The sequence below is a fragment of the Talpa europaea genome (genome assembly GCF_964194135.1).
Source record: "Talpa europaea genome assembly, chromosome: 14".
Classification (NCBI taxonomy): domain Eukaryota; kingdom Metazoa; phylum Chordata; class Mammalia; order Eulipotyphla; family Talpidae; genus Talpa; species Talpa europaea.
The window spans coordinates 80,006,930-80,020,226 of NC_140082.1; the positions used below are offsets into that span (position 1 = coordinate 80,006,930).

Here is a 13,297-nt window from a genome sequence, read left to right on the forward strand (position 1 = left end):
TATAACAAATGCAAAAGATGCTTGACCTCACTTATAACTAAAGAAATACAACATTACAGACTAAGATTGACAAAGACAAAGGAATCCTGATGACACTCAAAAATGTGTGTAGGTTTGGATAATATGACAGTCATCTGGTGTAGGCAAAAGTCTGGTGTCCCAGGTTTGGAGGACAATTTGGGAATAATATTCTAAATTTAAAGTGCACTCTTAGGCTTTGACTAAGGGATGCTCTTAGTAATTTCATCTCCCCATCTATTTGCTCAGTCCTATCTTGTTTGCCCCACAGCTTGCACCTCAGCCAGTTCCTACAACAGCAGCAAAAGACATTCAATATTTGTCAAGCAATGAATGTGCACAAAGGGTCCTCTTCTCTGCCTTGTTTGTTTTAGTAAAAGACTAGAAACATCCCTAACCTATACTTCATTAAGTGGTGGTTAAATAAATACTCATCCATCCATGCAGTGGGATTCTCTGCTGCTCTCTATTTAACAGCTGGGAAACCTCCAAGTGCTGATGTGCAAATGTCGCCAAGCTACATGGTTGGCTGACAAAAGCAACGTGAATAATTGTGTGTAGAACAGATGCGCCATGTGTGTGCAAACAAAAATACACAAAAATATTCACAGAAATATCTGGTTACCAAAACTTTCTGAAAGGAGGTGTTATACATATGTATGTCTCTTTATTACATTCATATTTATAATACTTTTGGGTTAGTCTTAATTATGCAGAGGAAAACAGCACAAACACACAAATATGGAAATGTACTAAATATCCCAAAGGAAAAAAAAAAAAACTACCCTTAAAAGTGTATAAAAGTAACTGGGATAAACCAAAGCACATACAACGCGCCGAAAGGGAAAATATGGTGGTGTTAAAATGTCAATTCTCGCCCAATGTAACCTGTAGTTTTAACATGATTCCAATTCAATTTTCAAATTAATTCCTTTTGAGTTTTATTTTAACTCATCTGGAAGATTACATTTTAGAGAATAGGCAAAAACATTTTTAAGTAGATTCAAGTCTCAAGCGGAGGTGGGAACACAGCTTGCCCTGGAAATTATAAAAATACAAAGTTAATGTAATAAAATAGTTTTGTTCTGAAATATAAGTAAACACACAGATGATTGGGATGGGATGAAAAGTCCAGAAATAGATGTATCTGTGTGTGTGTGTGTGTGTGTGTGTGTGTACACATGATTCTGCTGGTAGAGTAGTTAACTGTTGTTTTTGATCATCCAGCAAACATTTGCTATTATCCCCTCACCCCAACCCTTCCTCAGCACTTAGATTCATTTTGGGGAATTACATCCTCAATCCCATTAGCCAATCATATGCTTCCTCCCTGAATTTTGACTCTAGAGCAATGGACAAAGATGTTAAGACTGGAATTGTTCATTCCTGCAGAAGGTGTATCCTGGTAATTTCAGGGTTCCCATGGCAGGCTCCAACTCTGGAACAGGTTTCTGCACCCACCGAAATTCCTTTGGGTTCATCCACTTTCTAAGCCTGATCTCTAGGCCCTTGGTTGCCATCAGTTCCACTATCCTTCCATAGTTAGTTTCTGGAATTCTGTAGGGGCCTCTGCATTGAACAGAGCCCACTCACACTAGTCCTGCTGGTCTTGGAGATAAGGACTGCAGGGGGCGGCAGGCCTCCCAACAGCTGACTCTTGGACCCAAAAGAGCATAGTTGTGAGAAATGAAGCCACGGCCCCACTGCAGAAGAGCTTCAGGCAATTCAGTCTTGCTCCCGACATCTCAGAAATGGTAAATAAGGGCCAAGCAAGCAGATGGGATGCTGTGGAGGTGCACGGCTCTAAAAGGCAGCCCTGGCTAGTCACCCAGATAAAGAAACAAATGTCCCCAAGTCCAGCATCTCGGGCCATATCAGAGTCAGTCTATATCCTTGATGGATGTGAATGGACACACTTTGATTTCTGCAACAGCCAGAAGCACGAATCACCCTACCAGGAGCTAAGACATAATTTGGAATGATAGCTGTGTCCAAGAAACCACTGCTGACCCATGCAATGCACACAGCATACTACCTACCATTTCCCTACATCTAAAATATAACCCTCTTTTTAAATTGAAAAATGAGAAGTAAATGGTTTGGATGCACTCATTATCAAGTTTATATGTATCTTGGCACCTAACACAGACTCACATAATTGGTTTTTAAAAATTCAGTGACAAGAGAAATCAATGCAACAAATGCTAAAATATAATCATCACTAAAGACATTCATCCTAAAGCAGAACGACACTGTGAAACTTAGAAATACGCTATTAGTCACCGATTCACAAGCAGAACAAATTTCAATTTCTAGAAACAAATTGACTTAAATTCCTTCAATAATAATAAAGTATCAGGATAAATACAAGGTATAATAAAATTATTTTAAGAATTACTTCCCTGAAAATTCAGAGCTTATGACCTTTATCAAAATGTTTGCATTTCATTACTTACCAACTGACAGCCTTCCAGGGACTTGACAAGCTGAGCGTTCTGACAGGAGAGAATTGAACCAGCCAAATTCAGCATTACACACACTGCAGAGAGCAGCATGAAAAAGGTTATCTGGAAACAAACCAAACAAAAAATTGATTATCCACTTGGAGAGGCTTGAAAGAAAAAATGATTTGGCTCTGAAAATGCTTTCAGTTGATCAAATAATTACATGAATAACATTTATATGTTTTAAAGGAAGGTATTATTCCTCAAGATTTCAAATTCATATTACCTTAAATCAAAAGTTCTGAAAAGCCATAGCAAGCTAGCATGATTTTGTTTGAAAGCTACCGTAAACTATTTTAGAAGTTAAACTTGAAGATACTTTATAGTCTGGTCTTAAAAGTTTTACATATCCTCAAAAAACAGCAAGTTAAAATTACTAAAGAAAATCAAGTGAAAAGTTTACTTATTACAAACTCTGTTTCTTTTTATTTTGATTATGTATGTATGTATGTAGTTGAAATATATTTGACACATAATATTTAAGTTTATGGTGTACAGCATGGTGATGTTGCAATTCAGGTATCTTTTTTGTAATCGCTTTTCACTTCCTTCGCATATATGCCCAGAAGTGGGACTGCTGGGTCATGTGAAATTCTATTTGTCACATTTTGAGGAACCGCCACACCGTTATTCAAAGGGGCTGCAGTGAAGCCATGGGGAGAGACAACACGCTCAGCTTTCACTGGGGTTCTAGAAAAAGTCTAGAATTTCAGGGGTTTTACTCTTTATTGATGAATTTAGTAAGAGTGGGAAATTAAAATGCAGAAAGTGAAACAAAAAAGGAGGAGGAGAAGAAAAGGGAAGAAACATAAGTGGATTCCAACTGCACTAAGATGCTCAGCTCATGGCTAAATGGAAAACACTCAGAAATGAAGTGTTGGACCCCAATTCAATTTATACCCTGACTCAGCAGAAAAACAATCACACCCTATCAATTGTCATTTTCTTAATCCTTTGATCCTCAACCCTATATAAACAGTGCCCACAAAGTTCCATCTTCAGAGTCTGATTTGAGAGCCTTGCTGCAGTCTCCCGTCAGATGATCTTGCACTAAACTGGCTTTTTATCTGAAAAGTGGGTGACAGGGTTCTTGGCTTCTGTGCCATTGGGTGGCAGGCCTTAATCTGGCGACAGATCTGAAAATTACACCAACACCTCACATCATGCACAAAATGATTAAAAATGAGAACTAAAGCATTGAATAATTAGAAGAAAATACTAGAGGGCCTCCCCGGTGGCGCAGCGGTTGAGCACTGGGTTGCCAAGCTGCCGCAGCCTCTGCAACGCCGGTTCAATCCCCGACTACCAGGCGAGGGTCCCACATGGCGCGCAGACCTCTCCTGCCGCCCGCTGCTCCCCTCAGCAGTGTACTTTGTCAATCTGCCTGTTCTGCTCTCCACTCTGTCGCTGGTGAATTCTCTCGCCCATGCTTCTGACTGTACCCAGTGCTTGTATAAATAATAAATAAATAAATCTTTTTTTTTAAAAAAAGAAGAAAATAGAAGAAAATAACTATAATATCAGAATTAGGGGGAAAACTTTCAAAGCACTACACACACACACAAATAGCCCTTAAAAAATAAAATAGGGCCTCCCTGGATTGTGCAAGGGATTAAGCACAGCACTGTGCAGCTGTCCGCAACCTCTGCAGCATGAGTTCGATCCCCAGCCAGGGAGCTACCCACATGGCGCAGCAGACCTCTCCTGTCTCGCCTGCTGCTCCCCTCAGCAGTGTATTTCAGTCAGTCTGCCTGTTCTGCTCCCCACTCTGTCTCTGGTGAATCCTCTCACCCCTCGCACCTCTGGCTTATACCCCAGTTCTTGTATGCATAAATAAATAATCCTTTAAAAAATAAATAAAACAGTGATGATTTTGACACATTAAAATGAGATAACCTATATGGCAAAAAATATATATAAAGAAAATGTAAGGGAAGGTATCTGCCACCTACACTTGCTATAACAATGGATTAATAAACAGAATAAAGAAATCTAACAAATCAATTAAAATAGAAAAGATCTAGGAGATATAAAACCTGGTGGCATAAAAAAGCAAAAGATAAGATGAAGATGCTTAAAGTTAGTACTAAGAATGAGGAGCAACTAGAATAAACTATCACCACACCCCCCACAGGATGGCTGAAGATACTGAAAGGCCAAATTTTCACAAGGGGCGCAAGGGCAGACTGGCAAAGAAACTCCAAAATGTTGGTGGGAGTGTAACTTAACACAAGCTCGTGAACGATTTGGCAATGCCCCGTGATTGCTCTTTTTGTTTCTGGCTGGAGAATCTCTCTTGTGTGCCGAAGGAAGCACTGTACACTGCCTGCAATGAGCAAAACATTGGAAAGAACCGATCTAAACATCAGGGAGTGGATAAACAAACTGCTATCTTCCCCGCCCCATGAATGAACAATTAAAATGAATGAATCTGATCTACAAAAACAATGGTGAGTGCAAACAGCAAGTTGCAAGAACAGTATAATCTCACTTATATAAGTTGCAAAAGCTTACACAATGATTTTAAAAAATAAACCTATATATTGTTCATATAGACATATAAGTATTCAATCTTTTTTATACAATGTCATAGCCACAAATTTTTGTCACCTCTGAAAGGGTGAGGAGATATAAGGGCTTGATCTGCTCTGTTTTTATTTACATAATATGTATAATTACATAATAATAATGTATCATATATTATAACATATAATTATATATCATATATTATACATTATATTCAATGCATATATATATTTAATGTGGGACCATAATTTTTTTTAAATATCTTTTACATCATTCTTCCCTTTTGTACAATATATGTGTGCTTTCTCTTCTCAGGTGTAGTCCCCATTTGTTTATATTTTAAATCCAGAAACAAAATGGTAATTTGATGATAAATTATTAACACCTCTGAGAGGAAAGCGTGGGAGAAGGTATTTGCCTCAGTTAATAACTACTGCCAAACACGGTCCCTCTTCCAGTGGTGCAGGGGCCCAAACTCATGCCACCAGCTTTTGAGAAAAGGAGCCATTTAATGTGAAGCCCCAGGATAGAAGATTGGAGGCAGGGCTCTCCAATCAGTCTCCCTGAGGATGGGCTTTGGGCAGTACTTATGGGACTGATGAACAAAAACAGATATTGCACATTGGAAGTCCAATGAGTTGCTTTATGCTAAATGATGGCGTCACTAGAATTTGGATCCAGAATTGCAACAGAGCACCCCTTGCTTCTGAATGCTGCCCATCAAACCATGAGCAAGGCATCTTAGCTCCGTCTTCCATGGCTATTTCCAGTCCAACAATGGGATGTCATCTCCAGCACAGTGACTAGGTCTGTGTTGAAACACAACTTGTCAACCTATGAAAGACTGGGGTTATTTTTCCTTGTTTAAAATGGATAGAGGGTATTCTTGTCCCATTATTATAAACCCGGCCTGCCGTTCTTATGAGATAAGCAAGACACCATTATGACCATCAGTTTCAGAACTGACAGTGGGCACTGAATGAGTTTTATCATACAGATGAAAATGCCAATAGTTAAAACACACCAGGGGAGAAAGCAGAAAGGGGACGAGTAAGCTAAGCCAGAAGATAACTTATATGCTGAAATAAAATGCAGAGCAACAGCGAAATAAGCCAAAAAGAAAAAGAAAAATACCGGATGGTCTCACTCATAGCAGGAATCTAGAAAACTTAAATAAGGGACCAGGAAAATGAATATAAGAAAGTGAAAATCAAAATCAACAAAAAACTATGAACCAGAGACACTTTTAGGGGGGCGGGGGCGGGAGGGGAGGGATTGGGGTCAGAATGGGGGGGCTGCAATTGTATGGGGAATATAACAATAAAATTTATAAAAAAAAATAAAAAAATAAAAGTTATTAAGAAAAATGTTAAAAAAAAAAATAAGGCGTAAAACTCCAGTACTGGCTGTGTTAGGGGGAAAGGATGTCCTGAGCTAATCCCATACAGGCTTTGTGGACCCCACCCCCACTCCAGACCAAAGCCAAAAGACATTGGGAAAGACAAATCCCGTCACCACCAAAGGGAAGGTGGCTGGGACCTGAGGCTGAGGTTAAGCAGCCAGGTTTGGTATAAAAACCAGACACATGGGCCTTGGGCTCTCTCTCTCTCACTCTCTCTCGCTCGCTCGCCTCTGGCTTCATGGCTCGTGGCTCGCCACCGGCTCTCAGAGTGCCATGTGGGATTCCAGATCACCAGAACTGGTAGGACGCATTTAAGACTTTATCTCCCACTTTTCTCCCTGAGTTGTATATTTCCTCATTTCCCCTTCCCTTGTGAATAAATCTTTTGTTGACCTTTAAAAAAAAAAATAAAATAAAATAAAATGCAGAGCAAGAAGGGCCTTTGAGGACTAAGTACATTCTACTGAAGTAAATACAAATTCCAGTTCTACAGAATGAAGTAAAACCTGGTGACCTACCACAGTTCTACCAGGCTTCTGGATGACAGCTGGCGCAGTGTTGTCAAGTCCATTTTTTAAGTGCAAGTGTTTACCTCATTTGTTGGTAAATGTGAAGCACCTTTCCCACAGTTATAATTATTCACCCAAGGAAATGTTTGTTGAATCTGTGTTCTTGCATTCTGCCATAGGCTATAGGGGAAGACAGTGAGACTATGCACTCTTCAGGCAAATTTAATCCACATAACACAGCATGATAAAGTTATTATTTTTCCCATTTTACAGATAAATTGAGATTCAACTTAAAACTCCCTATCGGCATGCTGACGACGGCATAACCATAATTCAGTTACCTTTTCACTATACTCTGATGCTCTCTCAAAGCCAGGGGACGGTCTTATGTGTCACTTTTCAGTTCTCACTACTCCCTTTGGGCTGTTTTCCCATATGCCATGAGTTAGGTTTTTCCATAAAACCCTAATAGTCAGATCAGAAGAATATTGTTATAATTTTTGAACCAGCAACTCTAGGCCTAGGAATGATTATGAACAAGATATTTTCTTTAAAAAAAAAAAAAAAACCCCAAAAAGGTAATAATAGTTCCTGTTCAAGAAGAATGAAATTTCTTAAAATTTACAAAAATTTTAAGAAAGTAACAACTAAAATTCTCCCTACCAACCACTCTGCCAAGGGTTTTATATGTACTTCTTTATCTAATTAGCAAAATGCCACACAAAATATAGGCATCATCAACCCATTCTACAGGCAAAGAAGTAATCTGTGCAAGTAACCTGCTTAAAATCATATAGCAAATTAGTGGTGGAGCTTGGATCTGAATCCAGACAGTCTGATTTCCAGGTAGGCAGGGTAAATCACCAAAGCATGGCTAATCACTAAAGATTTTTTTGTTACTAACAACAGTAAGAAATATAATTTACATCATGATCCATTATACACACGCACATATTATTTACCTTAACAACATGTAGTAACAATTGTCCTTTTTTTTAAAGATGCTGGTTTTGAGTCATGGAATTAATTTCTCATGACTTACAATGAAAAAAAGTGCACAAGATTACCTGCTTCAAACACACAGCATTTATTATAATATAGAAGCAAAAATGGAGAAAACTATGTGGAAGTAAAGAGCCAGCTACAGCGCTAATTACGAATATAAAATTATTTGGAGGAAAAAATATGTACATTGCTTAGAACGTTGCATAATACTTACATATGTAGAAGACATATAAGGTAGTTGTTTTATGGTAAAAAAATATAGGCAATTACATTTTTATTTTTAATTTATAAAGGCTTTTATTTTTCTTTACAAACTGGGGTGGTTAAAAGGCCAGATAAAAGCCACTTTCCTTTTATTTTCTTGGCACTAAAGAATTTTCCCGATGTGTTCTTTCTAAAACATCGTTCCAGATCATGGTACAAAGTGTTCCTATCCGTTTTACAAAGTTAGCAAGATTTTATACCAAAAAATAGACTGTAAAACAAACAAAATAAACCTCCCGGCATTTTTATAAATGAAGCTTTGGAACCAAATAAGTTATATTATTTAAAACACAGAACTCTGCAAACACATCCTAAAGCTGAACACGCGCGAGCGTCACAGAAATGTGCCTCCCTCCCGCCTCCATCGCATTGGCACCGCGCCTAGGCCCTCCCCCAGGGGTCCAGCTCGCATCTCAAGAGGAGGGGGCTGGGCCCCCAGGCTCGGGTCTGGCCCTGGCCTCCTCCTCCGCCAGAGCCTCACAGTACTGCGCCGGCCAGTCTTTGGGGTCCTGGTTATGCACTTTGGCCACAAACTTAAGAACTTTCATCTTGCTGGTTTCCAGGTTGGTTCGCGGGCCCCACTGGAACTCATAGTCCACGGGGTCCGTGTGGGGTATCCGCCGGTACTCCAGGTAGCGCTGCCGCACGAAGTCCTCGGTAATGAGTTTCTTTGGGTCCCCGAAAATCAAATGCTTCTTGGTGGGGTACACCCCCAAGCGCCGCAGGAAGTCCCAGACCTCGGTCTCCTTGATGGTGTTGCCCTTCATGAAGATGAGCCCCAGGACGATCATCAGCAGCCCGGTGGTGGGCGTGCCCTGGTCGCCCCTCACCTCCGCGTCCTCCTCCACGGGGTCCAGGGTGTTGATGAGGATGTAGCTGTTGCTCTTGGGCTCCAGCTCCACCAGCCGGTACCCGAACACGTACTCGAGGCGCTCGGCCGCCAGCCGGAGCAGGTCCGCGAAGATGTCCTTGTACTCCCCGACGACGTGCTTCAGGATGTCCGTGCGCTTGATCGGGATCTTCTTCTGGTCCTTAATGAGCAAGAACTGCACCAGCTCGGCCACCTTCAGCTCCAGCTGCTTCGGGGTGCGGGGCCCCACGGCGGGGGCGGCCTCCGAGCGGCGGCCGCCGAGCGACGCGGAGCTCCGGGCCTCCTGGGCGCCGCCGGCTCCGCGGGAGGTGCTCGGCGCCTCCTCGGAGACGCCGCCTCTCGCGACGCGGCTGTCCCCGCCGCGGCTCCAGTCCCTGTCCCTCTCGGCCAGGGCGCTGGGGCGGCCCCGACTCCTCGGCTTCTGCAACATGTCGCCGGCGGCGGCGGAAGCCGGGGCCGGCACAGCCCCCGCGGGCCTCGCCGTAACGGGCGGCGGGAGAGCGGCGCGTCGCAGGGATTGTGGGTCGGCGCCGGCTCTGGGCGGGGCGAGGGGCGCGTGGCGTCAGAGCCTGCGCGCGGCGCGGGCGGAGGCTGCGCATGCGTCCGGGCCCGTACTCCGCCGCCGCGCAGGCGCGGACAGAAGCGTGGCTTCCGGTGCTGCCTGCAGGTGCGGGCACCGGTTTTCATTCATTGAAAGCGTCCTGCGCACTAAAACATACAAATAGAGAGTAAGAGCCGGAACTCAAGGGTGCTCCGCAGAGCGGAGCCGCACAGCCCCAGGCGATGCGCTAGAAATAGTGAGACTTAAAATTGGGACTATTTCTAGGTAGAGGCGACCAATGAGTGGGAGGAAAATGAGGTGAAGAGGAAGGCAGGTGCGTGGAAGTGAAGCAAAACCATTTCCTTATACACAAAACCGGACATAAATTAAAAACCCAGGGGATTCCCAAGTTCGCTGTGCCTTCCACACGCCCCTCAAGTTTAAACCCTCCTAGCCACTCAGCAACTGTTACTTTAATACTCCTAAGTGTCTATTAAAAACATGTTTGGTGAGGGCAGACTTACCTCCCAAGCACTACTTTCACTATGTCAGAATTTATATTTTATGCCTTACAATTCCATCAAAGTAGGACCAGTCCACACAAAGCATGTTTTGAAGTGTTTATGCGTATTCAAAAGAGCTCATCTTTTGGAAAGCACAGCTTATGTAACTGCCTTGGGCCCACAACCACAATTTTAGCACGAATGGTTAAGAAGACTGTTAAAAACAGAAATGTGCTCTCTCAAGAGACTGCCATTTAATTTTTGGCATCACTGATCAAGAATTGCAATAATGTGAATCTCTAACATTTCTTAATTCTTAGTATGTCAGCCTCAGGGCTCAACAAGATAAGAAAGATAAGCTGGGGTATCATCCTTCATAATCTGTGGTGTGTGCACTTTGTATTATTTTAATTGTGCAACTCTAATAACCAAAATGAGTCACTTCATTAACTCAAAGCATCAGCAATCTGCTGCCACGACTTCTAGAGATCTTAGCGAATGTGTTCCTGTTTTGTTTACTGACTTGTAAAGAAGAAACTGAATTTCCCCCTTTGTCTTTTTATGGCTACCCAGAAAGTAGATAAACTCTTAGAAGAACCAAATCAAATTGAGTTCTTCTTTAATGCAAACATATTCAAAGGAAAGCAATTCAAAACACATTATTTGAATAATAGCATCAAAACACAACCTTATTAAAATTTCATTAAATGTTAGTAGCATAAATTTTTTGCTTGTAATTCAATATGAAAACGCAATCTGATAATGGCACTGGAACTGCAATAAGTATAAAATGATATTCCATGTTGTGATGTGAGTATGCTAAAATCTGGTAGACTATGAGTAATAACTTTCTGTTCCACACAAGAGCCAACAATACACCCTCAAGCATCAATCGTAATGACAGAAGCCTACTAAGAAACACAAATATATCATCAAGACATTCATTTTTCTACAAAGAAAACATTCATCTGCCTCAATTTTCTTGAAAACTAAAATTTGGACTCAAGTTCAAAGAGATTGCAATCAAGAATGCTGCAAAAAGTTCCTCCAGAAGGATCAACTGTACTCTGAGTCAAAAAATTTTCAGCAACCAAGAGACAACTGGGAAGTGGAAAATAACATGAAAGCTGTTGCCAGCAACTGGGCTGGTTTCTCTCTGTGTTTTTTTTTTTTTTCTTATTAAGCTGTTCACTTAAATTATCGAGCAGCCCCACAGGTCAGGCTACTCCCTGTGACTGTGAGAAGTAGCAATGTCTGTCAGCAGCATCCGTACTCAGAGTCCAGATTGTCATTACTCAAAATGGATGAGAAAAAAATACCGTTTTGATGTCCTAAACAACTCTCTATACTCTATATAGAAAAATGCAGGTGAGAAAATACAGACATAAAACAAGAGACTTATGATGAGAACTGGGCACTGCAGGGAGAAATCACCCAGACCCACATTGAAGACTGTTTATGGTTTTGAGGTCTTACAGCAAGTAAGTGGTAGACAAGGGATCTGAACTAAGGCAACAGGCCTCCAAAGCCTGCTCTTAACTATATGCTGTTGCAGAAAGGACATATACTTGAAGGAGTAAGGGCTTGGGAATCTGATGGAACTAGATTAGAAACCTGTGTGCTACTGGGAAAATTACTGACATTCTTTCCATTTTCAGTCTCCCAGAGTCAGAGAACTAAGTGAGACAGATATTCCAAGTACTTAGCACATGGCTAATAATTAATAATTTGCCTCTTCCCATGGGGTTTATGTGAAGGAAAGTATTTGAAGAGTTTTCAAAGTTGTAGAAAGATATTTACTGCAGTGAAACACATGTACACACAAAAATCAGAAATAAGTTTGGAAAGAAACTTATTCAAGATGCTATTCGTTACTTTTAGAAATAAAATTCAATCCTGATTTTCTTCCTCCAGAGATAATAAAAAAATAAATTCTGAATGAACTTCAGTAACATGCCACAGCAGTCATGCAACATTCAAATTTTCATTAAAGTCAGTTGGTAGGTTTTGTTCAGCTAATGAAATGATAAAAACAGGTGGTTTATAAAGAAAAACATTTTCAAACTTCATGTTAATAATTTATAGCTTTATAACTAAACCAAAAAGTAAAAAATAATATCAAAATTCTTTAAGGGAAAAACTAAGCTATCACACTTGGCAAAGAAATGCCTACTACTGATTGTTCTTTACAGATCTCTAAGTAATTAAAGGTTTTATTTCATCTCCTTGGTAGCAAATGCCTGCTAAAAAGCTCTAATCATCTTTATAATTTACTGCTTTCTCCTCTTCATTGAATGGTATTTCTTACAGAACCAGAGAGAGGCTTTAAATTTTCTGACAGCAATCCAGTGCTAAAAGCAAGTAAGGATTATTCGAGAATGAAAGGGATGGTTCAAGGATGCAGCCACCATAGAGGAGCGGCTTTGCTGACATTTCCAGGGGAAGCCGGTTGGCAGCATGTGAACAACTGATTTGGGGGCTACTCATTAGGGAAAGCAGTTCAGATACCGTACTGATTGCAATAAAATCCCAGAGTCCACTCACTAGTAACAAAGATTCATCCTGGTTAAATCACATGATGGGATGACCTAAGGACAGTGTCCCCCTTTCAAGAATACTTCACCTGGCAACAGAGCTTTCCTTGGCTGGTGGAATTGGGAGAGGTGGGTCTTGATGAGATAGCACTTTCTAAGCTTTGCAGCCACTTGGCCCAGCGCCTCGTTTCACTCTCTTTTCAAGGAATGTAAATCAGGGCCTTTTACTTATGAAAATTACTAAGGTCTATGAAGTTATAATATTAGGATCACATAGGTCAACAAATTTATTTTTATTTACTTGCTGTTGTTCCCGGTCTGTATCCTTTCCTGGATGCCCATGGTTCAGGCCAGTCACAGCTATTGGTTTGCAAGTCTCATCAACATCCTTGCAGGCGTTTATGTGGGCTTCTTCCTCTGAGCTGACATGCTGAGGGGTAAGTTAAGCCTAGCCAACTCTGCCTTCACTCAGGAATAACCTGCCTCATGGTGGAGTCAACTCAAAAGAGATCAAAATGATGGAGAAATATTCCTAATGCTGCCACCTGAATCCCTGGAACTCTTCCTTTTGCTTATCTGCTTGAAGTTGGTTTCTATCACTTGAAACTGAATGTGTTCCA

At 41.2% G+C, this 13,297-nt stretch overlaps 2 protein-coding genes across 2 annotated transcripts in view; both read right to left on the reverse strand.

Moving 5' to 3' along the window:
• The window catches only part of ENTREP2 (endosomal transmembrane epsin interactor 2), a gene marked incomplete at both ends in the record, with an annotated part of 270,257 nt that overhangs the window by 74,064 nt on the left and 182,896 nt on the right, over nucleotides 1–13,297 (reverse strand). Inside the window, one exon of the mRNA XM_084253053.1 lies at nucleotides 2,475–2,585. Within this exon, the coding sequence (XP_084109179.1) occupies nucleotides 2,475–2,585 (111 nt within the window). The remainder of the gene's footprint in view (nucleotides 1–2,474; nucleotides 2,586–13,297) is intronic.
• Nucleotides 8,642–9,529, reverse strand: NSMCE3 (NSE3 homolog, SMC5-SMC6 complex component; the record flags this gene model as incomplete). Its single annotated transcript, XM_084253720.1, has 1 exon — nucleotides 8,642–9,529. The coding sequence occupies one exon, from the start codon at nucleotides 9,527–9,529 to the stop codon at nucleotides 8,642–8,644; it is 888 nt and encodes a 295-aa protein (XP_084109846.1).